This window comes from Ranitomeya imitator, chromosome 2, assembly GCF_032444005.1.
Source record: "Ranitomeya imitator isolate aRanImi1 chromosome 2, aRanImi1.pri, whole genome shotgun sequence".
Classification (NCBI taxonomy): domain Eukaryota; kingdom Metazoa; phylum Chordata; class Amphibia; order Anura; family Dendrobatidae; genus Ranitomeya; species Ranitomeya imitator.
Genome location: NC_091283.1, coordinates 71,437,199 through 71,463,612, shown reverse-complemented (window position 1 = coordinate 71,463,612; position 26,414 = coordinate 71,437,199). Strand labels below are relative to the sequence as shown.

General features: G+C 43.2%; 1 protein-coding gene across 2 annotated transcripts in view; it reads left to right on the top strand.

Moving 5' to 3' along the window:
• The first annotated feature begins 438 nt into the window (after nt 1-438).
• The window catches only part of LOC138661932 (interleukin-13 receptor subunit alpha-1-like), a 163,618-nt gene continuing 137,642 nt past the window's right edge, over nt 439-26,414 (top strand). The window contains exon 1 of one of the 2 annotated variants that reach the window (XM_069746938.1): nt 439-648. In XM_069746938.1, coding sequence (XP_069603039.1) covers nt 564-648 — 85 coding nt within the window. In that variant the 5' untranslated portion in view covers nt 439-563. The remainder of the gene's footprint in view (nt 649-26,414) is intronic. The other variant, XM_069746940.1, reaches the window with a different exon arrangement.

Sequence of the window (26,414 nt, the reverse complement as noted above, 5' to 3'; positions counted from 1 at the left end):
TGTGACTGAATCCCGTTCAGTAAGTGCGGGCACCGGACAGGTTAGTAATGCATTGGTGCCGCCTCTGTGACTGAATCCCGTTCGGTAAGTGCGGGCGCCTGGCAGGTTAGTAATGCTATTAACCTGCAGATTAACCCCATATCTGCAGGTTTAATATAATTTTTTCTGATGACCGGTTCCCTTTAATGTAAAATTATTCAGGTATAAATATATTGCAAAACTGGAGCAATAGAGTCTGTCATTTTATGCAGTGACCTGCCTACTGACATGACTGCAGTTCCTGTCTTTTTCACAACATCTGTTCTCAGACTTCAGCCTGTTTAGTGCAGGGCACCTGTCATATTAGGATTGTGAAACACCATTTCTGTAGGAGGAAATCATCTAAACTTGTAGGAGGGAATAGAGCTGTCAATGGGTGGATACTCTGTAGAAAATGCCAGGAAGTCAGTTTTTTGGAAACATGAAAGTTTTCTGTCATTTCTCAACTACTCACAGAACGTGTGTTAGACTATGACGAGACGCTGCTTCTCAAGATTCTGGTGTTATAGGAACAGGTCATAAAAATGAGAACAATCTGCTGCTGTCCTGCACTTTTATGCTTACTGCTTCCACTGAATGTGGTTTTACAGTACGCAGCATCTGAAATGAGTGAGTATCCTTTATTTCCACTTGAAATCTTTGTTTTCATTTTGTTACAAGTTGATTTTCCTTCTTAAAAAACAGGTTCAGTATGTGAAGGTTTAGATAACAGAACTGTAACTACTTTTACCCAAAATATATGAATTAGCACATGTGCAAGAGAAACAGCTGGCAAATGCCAGTGTATGTACTGTATATGTATGTTTATTACTATTATGCTTTGCTTATATAGCGCCATCATATTCCACATCACTTCATAGACATCATCATCACTGTCCCCATTGGGGCTCAAAATCTAAATTCTCAATTCTCATGTCTGTGGAATGTGGGAGGAAGCCAGAGCTGAAGAGGTCTGCAATTTTTATTATAGGTACAATTCAACTGTAAGAAACAGAAGTAACAGAAACGAGTATAAGCCGAGACCCCTAATTTTCCACAAAAAACTGGGAAAACTTATTGATTCGAGTATAAGCCTAGGGTGGGAAATGCAGCAGCTACCGGTAAATTTCAAAAAGAAAAATAGATACCAATAAAAGTAAAATTAATTGAGATATCAGTAGGTCAAAGGTTTTTGAATATCCATATTGAATCAGGAGCCCCATATAATGCTCCATACAGTTCATGATGGGCCCCGTAAGATGCTCCATACAAAATACGTCCCATATAATGCTGCACAAAGATTAATGATGGCCCCATAAGATGCTCCATAGAATAATATGCCCCATATGCTGCTGCTGCGATAAAAAAAAACTGACATACTCACCTCTCGTCACTGTAGTCCAGGTGCCGGAGTTGCCGCTGGCTCAGGCCCCCGGCATTTGCGATATTCACCTGTCCCCGTTCCATCTCCGCGCGCCGCTGTGTCTTCGGGTCTCTGCTGTGACGTTCAGGCAGAGGGCGCGCACTAACCACGTCATCACGCCCTCTGACCTGAACGTCACAGCCAGAGGACGTGGAAAACACAGTGGTGGTGGAATGGGGACAGGTGAATATCGCATGACTCACCCTCCCCCATCATACTTCACCCTCCTGGCACAGTCTCACTTTCCTGCTTCTCCGTCGTCCCGGGATGGCAGCTCCTTCCAGTGCTGAGCGGTCACATGGTACCACTCATTAAAGTAATGAATATGCACTCGACCCCTATGGGAGTGGTGTCGCGTCCATATTCATTATTTTAATGAGCGGTACCACATGACCACTGAACACAGGTAGAGCTGCTGCGCCAGGACAGCAGAGTGATCCAGGGAGGACTTGCAATGATCGCGCGAGGAGTAGGTGAGTATGATGCGACAGCCGCTGCTCCTGCTGCTCCCCCTCCCCTGCCGACCACCTGGGACAATGACTCAAGTATAAGCCGAGAGGGACACTTTCAGACTAAAAAATGGGCTGAAAATCTTGGCTTATATTTGAGTATATAAGTATTTGATCACCTACCAACCGGCAAAAATTCTGGCTCTCACAGACCTGTTAGTTTTCGTTTAAGAAAACCTCCTACTATGCACTCATTACCTGTATTAATTGCACCTGTTTGAACTCATTACCTATATAAAAGACACCTGTCTACACAATCAATCACACTCCAACCTCTCCACCATGGCCAAGAACAAAGAGCTGTCTAAGGACACAAGGGGCAAAATTGTAGACCTGCGCAAGGCTGTGATGGGCTACAGGACAATAGGCAAGCAGCTTAGTGAGAAGGCAACAACTGTTGGTACAATTATTAGAAAATGTATGATTTTTTTAACATAATTAATTTGCATTTTATTTTGTTAAATAAATACTCCAGGACCTTGAAATGCATCTTACGGAGCCACTCCTTTGTTGTGGTTGTATGTTTCATGTTTTTAGTCATAATGGGAAAAAATAAAAAAGAAGTTGACCCAGCGATATAAGCTGAGTGCCTTTTTGAATAAAAAATAGCTTTTATTGAGCCATTTAAAGCAAGCGCAAATTGTGTAATCCTCTTACATATGCTTATATGCACACAGTGAGCAGAAATCCATTGGTGCATGATGAAAACCAACGCATTTCAACTTCCGTCTTAATCTTGGTCTGAGTTTAAGATGTCAGAGTGGGTTTGAATAACTCCAGAAGGTTAATTAGATGGTCTAATTAGGAGAGACATTCGGAGCTCATTAAAACAACAGCTGCACTAAAAAGAAGTCTATATATACACGAATCAGAATAGAGTGAGAATATTATACAAAAGTGGAGACAAATTTAATATTTTAGAATAAGGTCTTGTCTTTGATTGAGACCATCCGGTACTCACTTTTCTAGTGTAAATATTCAATATGACTATTTAATCATTTGCATCTGTGATCGCCACCTCTGCAGGGTCTGTATACTTTTTCTATTCCACAAAATTGGGTAGATCGCTATTTACAACCCCTTGTACAACACACACCTAGTTATATAAAAGATACAAAATTTGGTACTAAAATATTTATAATAATAATTTTTATTTATATAGCGCCAACATATTCCGCAGCGCTTTACAAATTATAGAGGGGACTTGCACAGACAATAGACATTACAGCAAAACAGAAATACATTTAGTGATTTTGTTTAAAAAAAAAAAAAAAAGAATACAAATGGTTGTCCTGTGATGTTATGGGGCTTTACCCTTCAGTTCCACACAATATAGCTATTTGCTGTTTATCTTCCCACTTGGATACATTTATCACGTACAGCATCGAAATGAAAGAATTTCTACTGTCTGCTGACCGGCTAGAAGGGGATACCCAGAATGGTCCCTTACAAACACTTAGAGCTAGGGTCTCTACACATGAATTGGGAAACATTACTGTACAATGAAAAAAACAATAGTAAAAGATCTACTTGCTCGTATTTCTTTATCAACAGAATATAGCCCCCAATTCAATGATATAGTTTCTATAATTAAAAAATATATGCATATACTTAATAAGGATAAGTTAAAACGTGCTAAACAGCGCCTACATTGGGATCCTTACTATCACACAACCTTTTCCATAGTGATCATTCTAAACACAACCAGGGAAAAAAAACCTGGCTGGATTTAAAAGGCTTTTTTAGATGTAGAGCAAATCGCTGCAAAGCATGTCACCACGCACTAAAAACAGATAAATATCAATCCAGACACAGCTCTATGCTTTTCTATAAACATGACTTTATCAATTGCAATGATACAAATGCTATTTACCTTATTGAATGCACAATCTGCAGATTACAATATATAGGGTGAATAACATGCCCCCTAAGGGTATGTTCACACTGCGTTTTTGCTGCTTTTTTTTTCTGCAGCAAAACTTGATTTCTTGGCAGGAAAGAAGCTGCGCCAAAAATATAGGTTTAGTGTCTCTTTGTCTATGCTAGTGTCCATGACTTTTCTGCAGAAAAAAAGCTGCAAATAATGATACCTGCGTTTTTGCAGCGTGTTTTCAACATTCATTCAAGCCTATGGGTGAAAAATGGTGCAAAAATACTGAGGCTATGTGCACACGTTGCGGATTGGTGTGCGGATTTTTCCGCATTGTGTTTGCAAAATCCGCATGTAAACCGCACTGCGGATTACCTGCAGATTTGCTGCGTTTTTTCTGCGGATTCCACCTGTGGTTTTACGCCTGTGGATTCCTATTGAGGAGCAGGTGTAAACTGCTGTGGAATCCGCACAAAAAATTGACATGCTGCGGAAAAAAGACCGCTGCGGAAAAAACACTGCTGCGTTTCCGCACGTTTTTTTCCGCAGCATGTGCACTGTGGATTTTGTTTTCCATACGTTTACATGGTACTGTACAACGCATGGAAAAGAGCTGCAGACCCGCAGCTTCAAATCCGCTGTGGATCCGCAGCAAAATCTGCAACGTGTGCACATAGCCTGAAAGAAGTGACATGCTCTATGTTCAAAAAAGCAGCGAAGCACAAAATCCTGATGAAAAAAAACCAATGTGTGTGCATGAGATTTCTGAAATCTCTTTGCTGGTATTATAAAAAGCAAGTGAAAATTAGCATAAAAAAGCAAAAACGCCCAGTGTGAACATACCCTAAGGGTATGTGTACACATAGAAAGCTCCTCTGCAGATTTTTCCGCAGCGGATTTGATAAATCCGCAGGGCAAAACCGCTGCAGTTTTTCCTGCGGATTTATCGCGTTTTCTATTGCGGATATCGCTGCGGATTTACATCTGCAGTTTTCTATTGGAGCAGGTGTAAAAACGCTGCAGATTCCGCACAAAGAATTGACATGCTGCGGAAAATAAAACGCTGCGTTTCCACGTGTTTTTTTCTGCAGCATGTGCACTGCGGATTTTGTTTCCCATAGGTTTACATTGTACTGTAAACTCATGTGAAACTGCTGTGGATCTTCAGTTGCGGATATGCAGCAAAATCCGCATCGTGTGCACATACCCTTAAGGTACAGATCAGACGACATGCTTCTGATACAGCTAATCTCCAGGCCATACCGTCGTCCGCAGTCTCTAGACATTTTGGGGGTGCACGCAAAGGAGATGTCAGTGGTTTAAAATTTTGGGGAATAGAAAAAGTATATAGACCCTACAGAAGTGGCGATCACAGACGCAAATTATTAGAGAGTATGTCATATTGGATATTTACACTAGAGACGAGCGTACCGTATGGTCTCAATCAAAGATAACATAGATTCTGTCTCTCAGGCTGGAGTCACACTCAGCGTAAGACAATACGGTCCGTATATTACGGCCGTAATATGCTGAAAAGTCCCGAAAATAGTGGTCCGTAGCTCCTCCGTAGGCAGGGTGTGTCAGCGTTTTTTGTGCATGGCATCCTCCGTATGTAATCCGTATGGCATCTGTACTGCGTGTTTTTCTCGCAGGCTTGCAAAACCAACATACCGCTATAGAAGGGATCCATGTGTCAAAAAAAAAAAAATATATATATACTGTCTATATATATATATATATATATATATATATATATATATATATGTCAGTAGACACATATATATATATATATTAATATTTCTTCCAGCGCGAGATAGCTTTAAAGCCGGTAATTCAATTACCGGCTTTTGCTCTCTCCTTCCTAAACCCGACATGATTTGAGACATGGTTTACATACAGTAAACCATGTCCTATCCCCCTTTTTTTTGCATATTCCACACTACTAATGTTAGTAGTGTGTATATGCAAAATTTGGCCGTTCTATCTACTAAATTAAAGGGTTAAATGGCGGAAAAAATTGGCGTGGGCTCCCGCGCAATTTTCTCCGCCAGAGTAGTAAAGCCAGTGACTGAGGGCAGATATTAATAGCCTGGAGAGGGTCCATGGTTATTGCCCCCCCCCCCCCTGGCTAAAAACACCTGCCCCCAGCCACCCCAGAAAAGGCACATCTGGAAGATGCGCCTATTCTGGCACTTGGCCACTCTCTTCCCATTCCCGTGTAGCGGTGGGATATGGGGTAATGAAGGGTTAATGCCACCTTGCTATTGTAAGGTGACATTAAGCCAGATTAATAATGGAGAGGCGTCAATTCTGACACCTATCCATTATTAATCCAATAGTCTGAAATGGTTAAAAAATACACAAACACATTATTAAAAATTATTTTAATGAAATAAAAACAAAGGTTGTTGTAATATTTTATTCAACGCCCAATCCAATCACTGTATTTTTTAACCATTATTGGATTAATAATGGATAGGTGTCAGAATTGACGCCTCTCCATTATTAATCTGGCTTAATGTCACCTTACAATAGCAAGGTGGCATTAACCCTTCATTACCCCATATCCCACCGCTACACGGGAATGGGAAGAGAGTGGCCAAGTGCCAGAATAGGCGCATCTTCCAGTTGTGCCTTTTCTGGGGTGGCTGGGGGCAGGTGTTTTTAGCCAGGGGGGATGGCCAATAACCGTGGACCCTCTCCAGGCTATTAATATCTGCCCTCAGTCACTGGCTTTACTACTCTGGCGGAGAAACTTGCGCGGGAGCCCACGCCAATTTTTTCCGCCATTTAACCCTTTAATTTAGTAGATAGAACGGCCAAATTTTGCATATACACACTACTAACATTAGTAGTGTGGAATATGCAAAAAAAAGGGGGATATGACATGGTTTACTGTATGTAAACCATGTCTCAAATCATGTCGGGTTTAGGAAGGAGAGAGCAAAAGCCGGCAATTGAATTACCAGCTTTAAAGCTATCTAGCGCTGGAAGAAATATCTACTATATAAAGCTGAATGTGTGTATGTGTGTGTGTATGTGTGTATGTATGTCCGGGATTGGCATCTGCACCGTCGCAGCTACAGCCACAAAATTTTGCACAGTCACACGTCTGGACCCCGAGAGCGTCATAGGCTATATTGTGAGGCGAAATTTTAACCCCGCGCGTTCCAATTCACCAAACAATTTTGCCCCTATCTACATAATGGGGAAAAAAGTGAAAGGAAAAGTGTTGGAGGCGTCGTAGCTACAGAAACAAAATTTTGCACAGTCACACGTGTGGACCCTGAGAGCGTCATAGGCTACGTTGTGAGGTGAAATTTTAACCCCGCACGTTCCAATTCACCAAACAATTTTGCCCCTATCTACATAATGGGGAAAAAGTGAAAGGAAAAGTGTTGGAGGCGTCGCAGCTACAGCCACAAAATTTTGCACAGTCACACGTCTGGACCCCGAGAGCGTCATAGGCTATGTTGTGAGGTGAAATTTTAACCCCGTGCTTTCCAATTCACCAAACAATTTTGCCCCTATCTACATAATGGGAAAAAATGAAAGGAAAAGTGTAGGAGGCAAATTGACAGCTGCCAGATGTGAACAAGGGGGACTTAAAGAATGAGAGCGATGGCGCCAAAGAGTATATAACGTACAGTTGCTAAGGTGGGGCCCCGACATGGGATACTCACCACACACGGGGATATGAACACACACAAAATGCGCCACACACTACCACGTGCTTGAACACATATTACCCTCAGCACACATTTCACCACAAATACACCAACCTCGCCACATAAAAGTCAAAACACAAAAGTCGCCACTCAAAACTCGCCACGCGCAGAACTCGCCACATGCAAAAACTAGGCTCTTGCAAAACTCGCCACAAGTGCAAAATTCTCCTCATGAAAAACTCGCCACACGCAAAACTTGCACACGCGGAAAAATTGCCACATGCACAAAAGTTGCAACACATGCAAAAGTTGCCTCACACAAAACTTGCACATACTCAAAAGGCACCACACATAAAACTCGCCACGCGCAAAACTCGCCATGCGCAAAACTTGCTGCACACAACTTGCTACTCTAACCTGTCACATGCAACTCGACACACAAAAAGTTGCTACACGCAACTTGACAAACGAAACTCGCCCTAAAACACACACAAGTCTGGTATTATCCTTCAAAAATAAAAATCTGATTAATAAGCAGACAAACTACAACAATGGTACCAGGAAATACGGCAGCTGTCAGTCACATGACCTGTCTATTATGTGTATGTGTGAGCTAATATATACTGCCAGGCTGCCAATTTAGCTTACAAATACTGAGGTAAAAATACTGAGCAAATAACGTGTGAACGAGGTCTAATACAGGAGGAGATGATACACAGGTATATACTATATACAGGGGAGATGACACACAGATATACACTATATACAGGAGAGATGACACACAGGTATATACTATATAGAGGAGGAGATGACATATAGGTACATATATATACAGGAGGAGATGACATACAGGTATATACTATATACAGGAGGAGATGACACACAGGTATATACTATATACAGGAGCAGATTACCTACACGTATATACTATATACAGGAGGAGATGACATACAGGTATATACTATATACAGGAGGAGATGACATACAGGTATATGCTATATATAGAAGATGACATGCAGGTATATACTATATGCAGGAGGAGATGACACTCAGATATATACTATATACAGGGGAGATGACACACAGGTATATACTATATACAGGAGGAGATGACATACAGGTATATGCTATATATAGAAGATGACATGCAGGTATATACTATATACAGGAGGAGATGACACACAGGTATATACTATATACAGGAGGAGATGACATACAGGTATATACTATATATAGAAGGAGATGACATTCAGGTATATACTATATATAGGGAAGATGACACACAGCAGGTATATACTATATACAGGGGAGATGACATACAGGTATATACTATATACAGGAGATGACATACAGATGTATACTATATATAAGGGAGATGACAAACATGTATATACTGAGGTGATGAGGTGAAAATGAGAGGTGTGAGGTGAAAATGAAAAGGTGTGAGTGCAAAATGAGAGGAGTGAGGAAAAATAGTGGAGTGATCAGAAAATGACAGATGTGAGGTTGAAATGACAAGTGTTAGGGGGGAATGAAAGGAGTGAGGGAGAAAATGAGAGGTGTGAGGGAGAAAATGAGAGATGTGAGGGGGAAAATGAGAGGCGTGATGGGAAAATAAGAGAAGTGAGGTGCTATAACTAACTACAGATATTTACTATGCCCAGGCAACGCCGGGCTCTTCAGCTAGTTAAGATATATATATATATATATATATATGTGTCTCACTGACATATATATATATATACCTATTCTATGTGTACACATTTATTCTACCTATTCTTCTGTAAGCTGTCAGTGTGATTTTACTGTACACCGCACTGAATTGCCGGCTTTTCTCTCTAACACCGCTGCGTATTTCTCGCAAGTCACACTGCTGGTCCGTGTGTGATCCGTATTTTTCAGGCTTCCATAGACTTTCATTGGCGTATTTCTTGCGCAGTACGGTGACAAACGCAGCATGCTGCGATTTTCTACGGCCGTAGAAAGCCGTATAATACGGATCAGTAAAATACGGCAGATAGGAGCAGGGGCATAGAGGATAATTGTGCCGTTTGTTTTGCGAGTTTTACGGACGTATTTTCTGCGCTCATACGTCCGTAAAACTCGCTAGTGTGACGCCGGCCTTATAGTCCGTTCTTTGTAGGTGGGAAAACTTGCAAAATCGTCAGAGTATCAAATACTTATTTTCCCCATTGTATGTAGAAAATCACAGTGAACTCCATTTGCTTGAGTGGGATCAGTGCTGGCCATTACGCATTCTATAGTCAGGGCACAGGGAAAATCTGAAAATTTGTCAGTTTTCCAAATGTGGGGACACCAGAGCCCCAATGATTATAATGTGATCCCTTGTGCTGTGCACAACTCTCTACTTATTTTTGTACATAATCGGAACCACCTCTCTGCCAAGATCTTTAGGTTTTTTTTTTCTCTGTCTGTCACACATTTAAATTGAATATAATTTCCATTATTCATTTCAAAATATGTAAATGAGGATATGTTCCTTTGTCCGTGGGCAAATTCTCACTATTGTTAACCAATTGTGTGTAGTTTAAAGCAATCAAGACAAATAGAACACTAGCAAAAGGCTTAGGCTATGTGCACACGTATAATGGTCCACTGCGGATTTTTCCGCAGCGGATTTGATAAATCTGCATCAAAAACGCTGCGTTTTTGCTGCAGATTTATTGCGGATTTACCGCGGTTTTTCTGCAGATTTCACTGCGGTTTTACAACTGCGGTTTTCTATAGGAGCAGCTGTAAAACCGCTGCGGAATCCGCAGAAAGAAGTGACATGCTGCGGAATGTAAACCGCTGCATTTCCATGCGTTTTTTTCCGCAGCATGTGCACAGCGTTTTTTGTTTCCCATAGGTTTACAATGTAATGTAAACTCACGGGAAACTGCTGCGGACCCGCAGCTGCGGAAACGCTGCGGATCCGCAGCGTTTTCTGCATCGTGTGCACATATCCTTAAGGCCGGCGTCACACTAGCGAGTTTTACGGACGTGTGAGCGCATAAAATACGTCCGTAAAACACGCATTACACACGGCCCAATTATTCTCTATGCCCCAGCTCCTATCTGCCGTATTTTACTGATCCGTATTATATGGCTTTCTACGGCCGTAGAAAATCGCAGCATGCTGCGTTTGTCACCGTATTGCGCAAAAAAAATCACCAATGAAAGTCTATGGAAGCCAGAAAAATGCGGATTACACACGGACCAGCAGTGTGACTTGCGAGAAATACGCAATTCAGTGCGGTGTACAGTAAAATCACACTGACAGCTTACAATAGAATAGGTAGAATAAATGTGTACACATAGAATAGGTATATATATATATATATGTCAGTGAGACACATATATGTATATATATTAATATTTCATACAGCGCTAGTTGGCTTAAAAGCCGGTAATTCAATTGCTAGCTTTTGCTATCTCCTTCCAAAACCCAACATGATATGAGACATGGTTTACATACAGTAAACCATGTCATATTCCCATTTTTTTTGCATATTCCACACTACTAATGTTAGTAGTGTGTATGTGCAAAATTTGGGCGTTCTAGCTATTAAATTAAAGGGTTAAATGGCGGAAAAAATTGGCGTGGGCTCCCGCGCAATTTTCTCCGCCAGAGTAGTAAAGCCAGTGACTGAGGGCAGATATTAATAGCCTGGAGAGGGTCCACGGTTATTGGCCCCCCTCCGGCTAAAAACACCTGCCCCCAGCCACCCCAGAAAAGGCACATCTGGAAGATGCGCCTATTCTGGCACTTGGCCACTCTCTTGCCATTCCCGTGTAGTGGTGGGATATGGGGTAATGAAGGGTTAATGTCACCTTGCTATTGTAAGGTGACATTAAGCCAGATTAATAATGGAGAGGCGTCAATTCTGACACCTATCCATTATTAATCCAATTGTATGAAATGGTTAAAAAAAACACAAACACATTATTAAAAAATCTTTTAATGAAATAAAAACACAGGTTGTTTTAATATTTTATTATTCTGGTAATCCACCTGAAGACCCTCGCTCTGTGACAAAGAAAAAATAATAAACCAACAATATCCATACCTTCCGAGGATCTGTCACGTCCCACGATGTAAATCCATCTGAAGGGGTTAGTTTTTTTTACAGCCAGGAGCTCTGCTATAATGCAGCTATGCTCCTGACTGTAAAACCCCAGCGAATGAATGGAAACTAGGTCAATGACCTGTAGTTACCTTCATTCGCGGTGAGGCGCCCTCTGCTGGATGTCCTTCAAGCGTGGGAAAAAATCAAAAAAGTTCCCAGGCTCGAGTTCATATGAGGACAACCAGCAGAGGGCGCCTGGTTTATTATTTTTTTTTTGTCACAGAGCGAGGGTCTTCAGGTGGATTACCAGAATAATAAAATATTAAAACAACCTGTGTTTTTATTTCATTAAAAGATGTTTTAATAATGTGTTTGTGGTTTTTTTAACTATTTCATACAATTGGATTAATAATTAATAGGTGTCAGAATTGACGCCTCTCCATTATTAATCTGGCTTAATGTCACCTTACAATAGCAAGGTGACATTAACCCTTCATTACCCCATATCCCACCGCTACATCTTCCAGATGTGCCTTTTCTGGGGTGGCTGGGGGCAGATGTTTTTAGCCAGGGGGGGGCCAATAACCATGGACCCTCTCAAGGCTATTAATATCTGCCCTCAGTCACTGACTTTACTACTCTGGTGGAGAAAAGTGCGCGGGAGCCCACGCCAATTTTATCCGCCATTTAACCCTTTAATTTAATAGTTAAAACGCCCAAATTTTGCACATACACACTACTAACATTAGTAGTGTGGAATATGCAAAAAAATGGGAATATGACATGGTTTACTGTATGTAAATCATGTCACATATCATGTCGGGATTTGGAAGGAGATAGCAAAAGCCGGCAATTGAATTACCGGCTTTTAAGCTATCTCGCGCTGGATGAAATATTAATATATATATATATATATACAGTGGGGCAAAAAAGTATTTAGTCAGTCAGCAATAGTGCAAGTTCCACCACTTAAAAAGATGAGAGGCGTCTGTAATTTACATCATAGGTAGACCTCAACTATGGGAGACAAACCGAGAAAAAAAAATCCAGAAAATCACATTGTCTGTTTTTTTAACATTTTTTTTGCATATTATGGTGGAAAATAAGTATTTGGTCAGAAACAAACAATCAAGATTTCTGGCTCTCACAGACCTGTAACTTCTTCTTTAAGAGTCTCCTCTTTCCTCCACTCATTACCTGTAGTAATGGCACCTGTTTAAACTTGTTATCAGTATAAAAAGACACCTGTGCACACCCTCAAACAGTCTGACTCCAAACTCCACTATGGTGAAGACCAAAGAGCTGTCAAAGGACACCAGAAACAAAATTGTAGCCCTGCACCAGGCTGGGAAGACTGAATCTGCAATAGCCAACCAGCTTGGAGTGAAGAAATCAACAGTGGGAGCAATAATTAGAAAATGGAAGACATACAAGACCACTGATAATCTCCCTCGATCTGGGGCTCCACGCAAAATCCCACCCCGTGGGGTCAGAATGATCACAAGAACGGTGAGCAAAAATCCCAGAACCACGCGGGGGGACCTAGTGAATGAACTGCAGAGAGCTGGGACCAATGTAACAAGGCCTACCATAAGTAACACACTACACCACCATGGACTCAGATCCTGCAGTGCCAGACGTGTCCCACTGCTTAAGCCAGTACATGTCCGGGCCCGTCTGAAGTTTGCTAGAGAGCATTTGGATGATGCAGAGGAGTTTTGGGAGAATGTCCTATGGTCTGATGAAACCAAACTGGAACTGTTTGGTAGAAACACAACTTGTCGTGTTTGGAGGAAAAAGAATACTGAGTTGCATCCATCAAACACCATACCTACTGTAAAGCATGGTGGTGGAAACATCATGCTTTGGGGCTGTTTCTCTGCAAAGGGGCCAGGACGACTGATCCGGGTACATGAAAGAATGAATGGGGCCATGTATCGTGAGATTTTGAGTGCAAACCTCCTTCCATCAGCAAGGGCATTAAAGATGAAATGTGGCTGGGTCTTTCAACATGACAATGATCCAAAGCACACCGCCAGGGCAACGAAGGAGTGGCTTCGTAGGAAGCATTTCAAGGTCCTGGAGTGGCCTAGCCAGTCTCCAGATCTCAACCCTATAGAAAACCTTTGGAGGGAGTTGAAAGTCCGTGTTGCCAAGCGAAAAGCCAAAAACATCACTGCTCTAGAGGAGATCTGCATGGAGGAATGGGCCAACATACCAACAACAGTGTGTGGCAACCTTGTGAAGACTTACAGAAAACGTTTGACCTCTGTCATTGCCAACAAAGGATATATTACAAAGTATTGAGATGAAATTTTGTTTCTGACCAAATACTTATTTTCCACCATAATATGCAAACAAATTGTTAAAAAAACAGACAATGTGATTTTCTGGATTTTTTTTTCTCAGTTTGTCTCCCATAGTTGAGGTCTACCTATGATGTAAATTACAGACGCCTCTCATCTTTTTAAGTGGTGGAACTTGCACTATTGCTGACTGACTAAATACTTTTTTGCCCCACTGTATATATATGTGTCTCACTAACATATATATATATATATATATATATATATGACAGTACATATGTTTTTATTATTTTTTGAGCACATGGATCCCTTGTATATCCGTATGTCGGTTTAAACCGCGAGAAAATCTCGCAGTAAGGATGCCAGACGGATTACATACGGAAGATGCCATGCGCAAAGTACGCTGACACACCCTGCCTACGGAGGAGATACGGACCACTATTTTGGGGACTTTTCTGCGTATTACGGCCGTAAATTACGGACCGTATTTTTATATGCTGAGTGTGACGCCAGCCTAATATAGAGGCATAGCTAGGGGTTCAGCTCAGGGAGAATCGAAACATTTGAATGGGCCCTTAACTGTTGACCCTAATTATAACTAGCATATGAAGAAACACAGCACTCTGGGTTGTATAATTGTAGGTGCTCAAGTAGGGTATTTAGTCCGTCCTAGAAAATATTCAAAATAACTTGGCACTCAAATTTTATTGAAAAGGTTTGTTCATTTATGATGCATCCAGACAATAAAAATCTTGTTGAACGTTTTCGATCCAAACTGGACCTTCATCAGTACAATCTGGTTCAGTAGTGTAGATTTTTTCTCCTTAAACAGTAGTGTCTCAGAGTAATATTTAAGGTACCTGGTGCTCGGGGTCCGTTTGTATAATTGGACTGTGTGTCCTTAGGATGCGACAGGTGGTCGCCAAAAGTATGTGCGGTATGGAGGCTCAGCGCTTCTGCTGCTTGCGTGCTGTCTCGCTATGGGTATGCGTTGTCTGTCCGGCGTGTACTTCCTGGTTAAGTTCCAGGGAGTCTGCGTCCTTCATTTATTACGCATCCAGACAATAAAAATCTTGTCGAACATACTACTAAAATGCTTGTGCATGCCCTCATCATCTCCCATCTCGACTACTGCAACGTCCTTTTCTGTGGCCTCCCTGATAACACCCTTGCACCTCTCCAGTCCATCCTTAACTCTGCTGCCCGACTAATTCATCTCTCTCCTTACTACTCCTCCGCTTCTCCCCTCTGCAAATCTCTTCACTGGCTCCCATTCCCTCAGCGTATCCTGTTCAAATTGCTAATACTGACCTACAAAGCCATCCATAACCTGATTCCTCCATATATCTCTGAACTAATCTCCCGATATCTTCCCTCACGTGATCTCCGGTCCTCCCAAGACCTCCTTCTCTCCTCCACACTTATTCTCTCCTCACCCAACCGCCTTCAAGACTTCTCCCGAATATCCCCCATCATCTGGAATTTCTTGCCCCAACACGTCCAACTATCAACCACATTCGGATCATTCAGACGGAACCTGAAAACTCACCTCTTCAGGAAAGCTTACAGCCTGCACTGACCCCGCTGCTTCCTCACCACTATCGGAGCTACCACCTCACAAACACCGGAGCTGTTGCAACCCCCCAACCTACAGTCTACTTCCCCACCATCCTGTAGAATGTAAGCCCACAAGGGCAGGGTCCTCGCCCCTCTGTATCAGTCTGTGATTGTTAGTTTGTTTACTGTAAGTGATATCTGTAATTTGTATGTAACCCCTTCTCATGTACAGCACCATGGAATCAATGGTGCTATATAAATTATTATTATTAATAATAATAATAATAATAATAATAATAATAATAATAATGGTTGTCCATCAAAAACATCAAGTTGAAAGTTCCCTCCTGGAAACTGCATACCATGTTCATTGGTCTGTATAAGGTGGTCGCTGTCATTAATCCTGTAGCTTTTCGCCTTGAGTTACCACAAGCACTTAAGATTCACAATTCCTTTCACAGTTCATTGCTTTAAAAGTATGTTACATCGTCTAATTCATCACGAGTCATGTTGGATGCTTATTTAGAATTTCAGGTAGTAAGAATTGTTGATTCTTGTTTCGTCCGTCGTTCCCTCCAATACCTGGTGCGATGGAAAGGTTATGGTCCGAAGGAGAAAATGTGGGTACTGGCATCTGAAGTTAATGCCGGTAGATTGGTTTGTTCTTTTCATGTAGTTCATCTGGACAAAACTGGCCCTGAGTGTCCGGAGACCCCGGGTAGAAGATGGGTACTGTCACGTGTAAGCTGCACCCGGGTGGTACTTGTGGTGCACCTGGGATCAGAAGTTGTGGTCTAAGGGGTAAGGTTTCTCCTTGTAGAGAGTGACATACCAGCTTTGGCTTGTCAAAGTAAGGAGGCTTATTCGCCGTGCAATGCTCCTCTGGGAAATTTAATATGCAAATTGCCTCTTCAGGAAGAAAGAGGACTTGAACTCTAAAGCGCCACCTAAGTCATATTGCAAGATTCGTTAAAGGGTTGACTGTGACTTGTAGGATCACTACTTCCAGCAGGTGGCGCTATAGAGTTCAAGTCCTCTTTCTCTTTGAAGAGGCAATTTGCATAAGAGATTAGATGATCACAGGTCATCTTTGCTTTGGAGCCTACACGACCATTCACATGAGTGGTGCAGGTTTACTCTTTCTTTTGGTATGGAAGGGGTTAAGAGTCCTTGGTTTAAGTCTGCTGAGATTCCGTCTGGCTTTGGTCTCACCTGCTGCTTTTTGGTGCACTACCCCTTCACTATTTAAACTCACTTCTGGCTTCCTCCCATGCCAGCAATAGGCATCTTTCTGCCCTGGCATGACAATTAGTCCACAAACTGTATACCCCCACATTAGCTCCAAAACTGTATAATGGCCCCCACATTAGTTTCCATGTTGTATAATGCCCTTCACATTAGCTTCCACACTGTATAAAGGACCCCACATTAGCTTACATGTTGCATAATGGTCCCCACATTAGCTTCCACACCGTATAATGGCCCCCACATCAGTTTCCATGTTGTATAATGGTCTTCACATTAGCTTCCACACTGTATAATGGCCCCCACATTAGCTTCCATGCTGTTTAATGGCCCCCATATTAGCTTCCACACTGTATAATGGTCCCTGTATTAGTCACCAAACTTTATAATGGCTTCCACAGTAGTGCCTACACTATATAATGGGCTCCACATTAGCTCATGCACTGTATAATGGTTCCCACATTAGCGCCAAACTATATAATGGTTCCCACATTAGCGCCGAACTATATAATGGGCCCCACATTAGCTCCTGCACTGTATAGTGGGTCCCACATTAGCCCCCAATCTGTAGAATGGCCCACATCATTAGCTTCCACGCTGTATAATGGCTTCCACACTTGCATTAGCCCCCAAACTGTACACCATGTTCCAAATTATTATGCAAATGATATTTTTCTCAGATTTTCCTAAATGGTCGGTGAAAATGAGTCAGTCTAATAAGTCATCACCCGTTAGAGTATACATTGAATTTTATTGAATCCTCCCAATGATAACAGTATAATCTCCAAAATGAATAAAAACTCAAAATGCACTGTTCCAAATTATTAGGCACAGTAGAATTTCTAAACATTTGATTTGTTAAAAAGAAATGAAAATGCTCATTTGTGGATTTTGCAGCATTAGGAGGTCACATTCACTGAACAAAACAGCTATTTAACTCCAAAACATCCTAACAGGCCAAGTTACATGTTAACATAGAACCCCTTCTTTGATATCACCTTCATAATTCTTGCATCTATTGAACTTGTGAGTTTTTGGAGAGTTTCTGCTTGTATTTCTTTGCATGAAGCCAGAATAGCTTCCCAGAGCTGTTTTGATGTGAACGGCCTCCCACCCTCATAGATCTTTTGCTTGATGATACTCCAAAGGTTCTCTATTAGGTTGAGGTCAGGGGAAGATGGTGGCCACACCATGAGTTTATCTCCTTTATGCCCATAGTAGCCAATGACTTAGAGGTATTCTTTGTTCTTTGCAGCATGGGATGGTGAATTGTCATGCATGAAGATGATTTTGCTCCTGAAGGCACGTTTCTGCTTTTTATACCATGGAAGAAAGTTGTCAGTTAGAAACTCTATATACTTTGCAGAGGTAATTTTCACACCTTCAGGAACCTTAAAGGGCCCTACCAGCTGTTTCCCCATGAGTATAATGTAACCCCATAGAATAAAACACAGCCCACCTCCCCATAATATATAATGTAGCCCCCCATAGAATATAATGCAGCCCCCATAGTATATAACACAACCTCCCCCATAGTATATAACCCAACCTCCCCCATAGAATATAATATACCCCCACAATAGTATATACCACAGCCACATAGTACATAACATGACCTCCCCATAGAAGATAATATACTCCCCATAGTATATAGCAAAGCCCGCATAGTATATAGCACAGCCCACATAGTAGATAGCACAGCCCACACAGCAGTATACAGCACAGCCCACACAGTAGTATATACAGCACAGCCCAAACAGTAGTATATACAGCACAGCCCACACAGTAGTATATACAGCACAGCCCACACAGTGGTATATCCAGCACAGCCCGCACAGTGGTATATCCAGCACAGCCCGCACAGTGGTATATCCAGCACAGCCCGCACAGTGGTATATCCAGCACAGCCCACATCTCTCCTCCTCCCCCCGAGAATGTCCCCACAGTCCAGAAAAAAAACAAAACAAAAAAAAACACTCCTCACCTTTCCTCGTGCCCCGCGTTGCTTCCTGCTCCTGTCTCAGCGGCTGCAGTCTGCCCGGGACACAGCAGGTGCGCAATGATATGACGTCATTGCGCACCCGCAGTGTCAGAGGCAGAGCAGGGAATGATGGGAGAGGGAGCATCTGTAGGCGCTCTCTCCTCCATCATTGCATTCAACTGTACCGGCGTCATAGATGCCGGTATAGTTGAATGCGACGGCAGGGGGGTGAGTCGTCGTCGGCGGGGGGAGGCGGATCGAGCGGCCCACGACTGGCACCGGCCCTTCTGGCATTTGCCAGAAGTGCCCGATGGCCAGTCCGGCCCTGCCCATAGATCTGTTGACAATTGTTTTGCTTTCCCCATAACTCACAATCCAGAAACATCAGTGGCTGGATTAAAGATGCAAGAGTCTGTCTGGATCCCAGAAACTCACTCAGCTTTTATGCACACACACTGACTACAAGCAAACAGGTCACAGGTGAGGATGTTTAGTAGCCATTCAAACCCATTTGTGTCAACTTCTGGGCATGTTATCAGGCCAAAATCACCAGGGTATGTGAACCTTTCATCAGGATCAGTTGGATGTTTTGGGTTGTCATTATGATTTTAAAAGAGAAAACACAGAGAATAAATGACTTCACCCAACCATTAACCATGAGTGGAGAAAAAGTTTTGGTGTTTTCAAATTCCCTGAAAAAGGCCAAGAAAGCCAAAATTCTTCCAGGGTCTGTAAACTTTTGAGCACAACTGTAGTAATGCTGTATAAGGGGAATGCGGCTGCACTATATATGGGGTCACATTGCTTTCCCCTGCATGATTCACCAGTCTACTAATGTGGCTTGATACCACTAGACCATATAGTAGGCATCGTAGGCTAGCGGAGAAGGCTGATTCAACAATATAAACAGAGCAGAAAGTGGCGGTAAAGATTTGTCTTCAATCAGCAGAATTCTGTATGTCAGATAAAAGCCCCGATGATAGCAGTTCTCTACAACATTTGTTATAGTTTGTAGTTAGAGGAGCACAGTCTGGCCACCTTACATAAAGCAACTCTAAAGTCATCACTATAGCTACGTATGGTCATTCAGTGACCAGGAGCAAACACTGGTTAATACTTCATCTGTTAATGCATACAAAAATTTTGTACTCCAAGAAAGTGCAAATGATAATGTATTTACAGGAAAGACTAGTACAGAGATTTAATCAATAAGGAGAGAGAAGAGCTGGCAGCAGTCGTTGATCACGATGGTGATCCTAGTCAGTGGCGTACCGCCAATGGCAGCAGGCCACGCAACTGCTATGGGGCCTGGTGGGCAGAGGGGGCCCACATCGGGCCCCGTCTCTACTGCTCATCGGGCCACAGTGGCAGGCTTCTACCGGTGCAGTAACTGAACCTGCGTCCGAGACGCAGGTTCAGTTAAACTCTATTGCCGTGCGGGCCGGCACAGCAATAGTTAAAAGCCGCCTGCCAATCGGAGGCTGGCAGCTGCCGTCAGCGCGCACGTCACTGGTGTATGACGTCATTGTCATTCGCCGACAAGTGCGCGCTTGAACTGCATGGATGGATCATCCGCGACAGGAGTACAGTTAGGTAAGGAGAGAGGTTTTTTTCACCCCTTTCTGCCAGCTGACGGGATAGTACGTCAGCTGGCAGACTACCCCGCTTTGAGGTGGGCTCCGGCGGTGAGCCCACCACAAAGCAGCGACATGTCAGCTGTTATCAATTAATAAAAAAAAGGATTAATCTGATTGCTAAACGGCGTTGTGAAAAAAAAAATCAAAACGCCAAAATTACGTTTTTTTGGTAGCCACGACATTAAAATGCAATAACGGGCGATCAAAAAAAGTATCTGCACAAAAGTGGTATAATTAAAAACGTCAGCTTGGGACACAAAAAAATAAGCCTTCCCCAGATCACGAAAAATGGAGACATTACGGGTATCGGAAAATGGCGCAATTTATTTATTTTTATTTTTTTTTAGCAAATTTTGGAATTTTTTTTCAGAACCTAGACATGTTTGGTGTCTATGAACTCATAATGACCTGGAGAATCATAATTGCAGGTCAGTTTTAGCAGTTAGTAAACCTAGCAAAAAAAGACAAACAAAAAACAAGTGTGGTGTTGCACTTTTTTTGCAATTGCATCTCACTTGGAATGTTTTCCCTGTTTTCTGTTACACAACATGGTACAACCCATGGTATCGTTCAAAAGTACAACTCTTCCCGCAAAAAATAAGCCCTCATATGGCCATATTGACATAAAATTAAAAAACCTATGGCTCTGGAAAGAAGGGGAGTGAAAAACTAAAACGAAAAAAACTCCGGGGGATTAAGGTGTTACATTTTTAATTGATAGCGGTATGGGGGCAGGATGGGAGACACAGGTGGCAGGATGAGAGACACAGGTGTCAGGATGGGAGGCACAGGTGGCAGGATGGGAGACATGGTGGCAGGATGAGAGACACAGGTGTCAGGATGGGAGGCACAGGTGGCAGGATGGGAGACATGGTGGCAGGATCATGGAGCAGGGTAGAGACAGATGGGGCAGGATCACAGGGCAGGATGGAGACAGATGGGGCAGGATCCCGGGGCAGGATGGAGACAGATGGGGCAGGATCACGGGGCAGGATGGAGACAGATGGGGCAGGATGGAGACAGATGGGGCAGGATGGAGACAGATGAGGCAGGATGATGGGACAGATGGGGCAGGATGACGGGACAGATGGATACAGATGGAACAGGATCACAGGGCAGGATGGAGAAAGATGGGGCAGGATCACGGGGCAGGATGGAGACAGATGGAGCAGCATCACGGGGCAGGATGGAGACAGATGGGGCAGGATCACGGGGCAGTATGGAGACACATGGTGCAGGATCATGGGGCAGGATGGAGACACAGGTTGCAGGATCATGGGCAGGATGGAAACAAGGAGACAGATGGGGCAGGATCATGGGACAGATGGGGCAGGATGATGGGACAGATGGGGCAGGATGATGGGACAGATGGGGCAGGATGACGGGACAGATGGGGCAGAATGATGGGATAGATGGGGCATGGATCATGGGACGGATGGGACAGGATCATGTGACAGATGGGGTAGGATTATGGGACAGATGGGGTAGAATCATGGGACAGATGGGGCAGGATCTCCTGTTTATTATTTTTTTATAATGATCAGTATTGTAGTATTCAGTCACTATGTGGTGGTAATATGTTGTACGGCCATGGTGTGGCGGTATTTGTTCCTTGTATGCGCTATTTGGTCACTATGTGGTGGTAATATGTGGTCTAATCATGGTGTGGTGATATTTGTTCCTTGTATGTGGTATGATTGGTCACCATGTGGTGGTAATATGTGATCTGGACATGGTGCGGTGGTATTTGTCGCCTTGTATATGATATTATTTGGTCACTGTGGTGGTAATATATGGTCTGGACATGGTGTGGCAGTATTTGTTCCTTGTATGTGGTATTATAGGTCTCTATGTGGTGGAAATATGGTGTCTAGTCATGGTAAGGTGGTATTTGTCCCTTGTATGTGATATTATTGGTCATTTTAAAATTTGAAAAATAAATAAAAATATACCTAAATTGTATTGGATATTTTAACAAATGATTAATAGGATAGAGTAGAGTAAAGCTCGGCTAAAAGAGTCTACCTTGTCGTTTTGGCAGCTTAAAAAAATCTTTTGGCAAAAGCAGCTGGCTATATGTGTGATCTGGTGATGGGAACTGTTTAATGTGTGATTGGTGAGAAGTGGAGTTTTTCCAAGACAGAGCGGTGGTGCTGTGGACAGTTTGAGGCGTGGAGCCTGGGCGGAGTCTCCAGGGGACCCCGAAATTCCTAGTGGCAGCCCTGCCCGCCATAGTCAGACCGCAAAGGCTGTGCTGTGCCATGTGCTTTTAATTAAATGTGTGCGCCGCCTTCACTCTGTACCTGGCTCCTCCTAACTCCTTTCTAGTCCTGCACTGCTCCCGGCTGAATTCTCCGGCTGGATTTGCATAAGGGTGCCACACCTCCTGGCTGATGAGAGAGCAGTGTATGCTGGGCCCGGCAGGAAGTAATTGCACATGCAGGGGTGACACTGCACTTTTAATTGTGGTTGTGTATCACCCCAGCCACGTCATTACTAGCAGACACAGCCACCATGTCTGTTGAAGTGACCGCACTCAAACACTGGGGGAGCGGCCCGGGCTTCAACGGCGAGTGGGCCATTCTGAAGGGCCAGGGCCGTGTCTGTGACTGTGGCGGTCCTGCACTACCACATGCCTGAGGAGCTGGACAGGACACACACAGGCTGGAGGCAGGTGTGTGTGTGTGTGTGCATATATGATGTGAATATCTGTGTATGACTGTGTTCAAATATGTGGGTATATCTGTATGTATAAGCATGTATCTGTGTATATGTCTTCTATTTCAAGACAATCTCTTTCTTGGACAATGTTTGGCCTATATCTCTAACATGCATGCTTGGAGTTAAGAGCACCTGAAGCGCCCCCAGACGCAGGGCTGCGGGGTACTCAGTACCGGGCCTCTCTGTCTCTGTCCTGGGGTTGTCACTGTGGCTAGACCCGGTCCGTGACCCTGCTAAGGGGCATCCAATGAAAGGTGATGAAAGTTTGTCAAGTGTTCGTGACGCCACCTGTGGTATTTGGTCAGGGTGACCGACGCTGCTCCGGAGTCCACTGGGGTGATGTTATGGCAGCTAGATGGAATACCTTCCCACAGGTGAATTGTTTCCCCAGGGCTTCCCAGTAGTGTAGATGGTGATGATGTGAGGTGCAGTCAATAACGAGGTCACAAAGGGTGCAGTCTCTTTACCTCTTTGCTGAAGACTTCGGGGTCCGCAATCCAGAGCACTGCTAACTGGGCTGGCTGAGTCCGGCCGGTCCGAAGGCACATCCAAAGTTCCCTTTGCAGGTGGAAATCGGTGCCTACCAACTAGCGCCTGTGTGTTGTAGTCCTTCCCTGCTGAGCATTCGGGATAGTCCTCACAACTTTCGTATTCGTTCGTTCTCTCTCTCTCCATCCCCCAAGTTTATCTGGCTAGGACGCACCCGTTTGATGGGAAGGCCTGGAGTTATTCTGGGACCCTAGAGACGCCCCTCTCCCACAATTGCCCCCTATGTCTGCTTAGGTGATTTCAGGTAGACAGCCAACCTATAATCAACTGTCCTGCCGCTGTTTGAAGTAATGCTTGAAGTCTGTTACTTCCTCGGCGTTCCGGACACCGGCTACGCGCCTCAGTAGGATGTTGCCGATCTCGGGGCACGACTCCTACTGGTTCTATCTCCTTGTGCTGTGATCTCGTTTCTCACTTCTCCACAATATCCTTCGCTTCGTGTCCTTCCTTAGGATGCCGCCGCAAGGTAGTGCAGGCGTGGCTCTGTAATGATCTGTCCTTTCTGCTAGGTACCTAACAGGAACCCACCCCTGACAGGTCCTCCCTGGAGCTCTCCCAGGCTGCGTTCTCCCTAACTTTCTGTCCAACCCCCAGTTTTACCAGAGTGTGAGGAGTGGCCTAATACACAGTGCCCTTTGCTTCCCCTGGTGGCAGGAGTGTGAAGTGTAATGTGTGACTGTGATACCTGGTCAGGTGAACTCCTTTAGTGCAATCAGACATAACATCACTCCCCTTAGTGGCAGAGTGACATTACTGCAACGACCAGGACTCTGGGGCGCTGCACACCTGTTGATGATTTTTTTTTTTTGTAGGGGGGGCGGCATTCAGACTTTTGCTATCCGGCCCCATGATTTCTATGTACGCCCCTGATTCTAGTGCAACATTTCAATTACACTTTTTTTTTTCATTCTTCTTGCAGAAGCAATCAACCCTATACTATGTCTAAAAGAATAAAAATCTAACTCAATGTATATTTGCACACAGTTTTTGAAGCAACGCGGCAGGGAAGCTCATGTTCTTTCTACTGAAGATAGTTCTTAATGACATTGGCTGTATGTTTGGGGTCATTGTCTTGCTAAAGAATGAAATTGAAAGCAATTGGACTACTACATGAGGCATAGATCTGATTGTCAGCCAAGGACACTTACTGCAGCAAATGAGACAGATCATGCTCACTTCTCTTTGAAATCGTAAGAACTGGAAGCAACCAATGCAACCCAGCTACATAAAGCTACTGTTGTAGAGAGAAGTCTTGCCAGAAGTGATCTTCATAGAAGAATTGTGGCAAAACCCATATCTTCAACTGGAAACAAAGGCCAAGAGACTCAACTAAGCACAAAACATAAGAAATGGGTGCAAAAATATGTCAGCAGTTTCTCTGGACCAATAAGTCTAGTCTAGTGTCTGCATGCAACAAAGAAACTTGGTGAAGGCTCCTTGCAAGTTTAGGGATGCATTTTGGCCAATGGAATTGGGGATTTGATCTGGATTATTGGTGTCCTCAATGCTGAGAAATACAGAAAGATACTTACCCATCATGCAATACCATCAGGGAGACATCTTATTGGCTCCCAATCTACTTTGCAGTGTGACAAGGATCCCAAACAGACAGCCAATGTTATTAAGATCAACCTTCACCATGAGGAAGAACAAAAAGTTCTGGAAGTGATGATATGGTCCCCACAGAGCCCTGATCTGAATATCATTGAGTCTGGGATGACATGATGAGTCAGAAGGATTTGCACAAGCCTCATACATAGAAGATCTGTGGTTAATTCTCCAAGATGCTGGAAATAACCTGCCTGCCAAGCTCCTTCAAAAAGTGCATTCAAGAGTACCTAGAAGAATTGATGCCTTGATGCTGTTTTGAAGGTAAAGGGTAGTCACAAAATATTTATTTGATTTAGATTTCAATTTTGTTCATTCACTTTGCAGTTTGTAAACTGGAATACTCTTAATTTCATTTTTCAAAGTATTCTTACTGTGCAGACTTTTTCCACACTTGCCTAAAAGTTTACCCCAATACTGAAGATAGATGTGAGGAACCTCTAGCATAGATCAATTAATAGTTTGGAGTTTTACTACCCATTTACCGTGGAGTCCAATTGTCATTCCTGTGAAACTTGAGGTAATTTCTTATTTCTTGTTAGTTAGTAATGCAGTTCCTCTGTAATGTGGAGCTGATTGCCCCTTTGTAGCTATAATAGCTTCAACACTTTTGAGTAGAAATTGTAAAACCATTTAGAGGTCACTGTGCGGATATTTGTCAATTCATCCAGACAAGCTTTCTTGAGATTAGAGTGCTGATGTTGTAGGAGAGGGCTGAGCTCACAATCTGTGTTCTATTAAATCTCAAAGGTCTTCGATGGGGTTGAGATCGGGGCTCCGTTTGGCCAGTCTTGCTTTTCCACAGCAAAGTCCCCCTTACCATGCCTTTATGGACCTTGCTTTGTGCCCTAGGGCATAGTCCTGCTGGAACAGAAAAGGGCCTTCCCAAACCGTTCCCACAAAATTGGGAGATACAGTTATCCAAAATATCATTAAGATTTCCCTTCACCGGAACAAATAAACTTAGGCCATTGCCTGAAAACCAAGGGTTGAATGTATTATACTGGGGGCAATGGAATTCAATGAAAAACCTAACTTCAATGATTAACTGTACCCCAATATTTTCTTCATATCATACAGTTAGGTCCATATATATTTGGACAGAGACAACATTTTTCTAATTTTGGTTATGGACATCACCACAATGAATTTTAAACAAAACAATTCAGATGCAGTTGAAGTTCAGACTTTCAGCTTTCATTTGAGGGTATCCACATTAAAATTGGATGAAGGGTTTAGGAGTTTCAGCTCC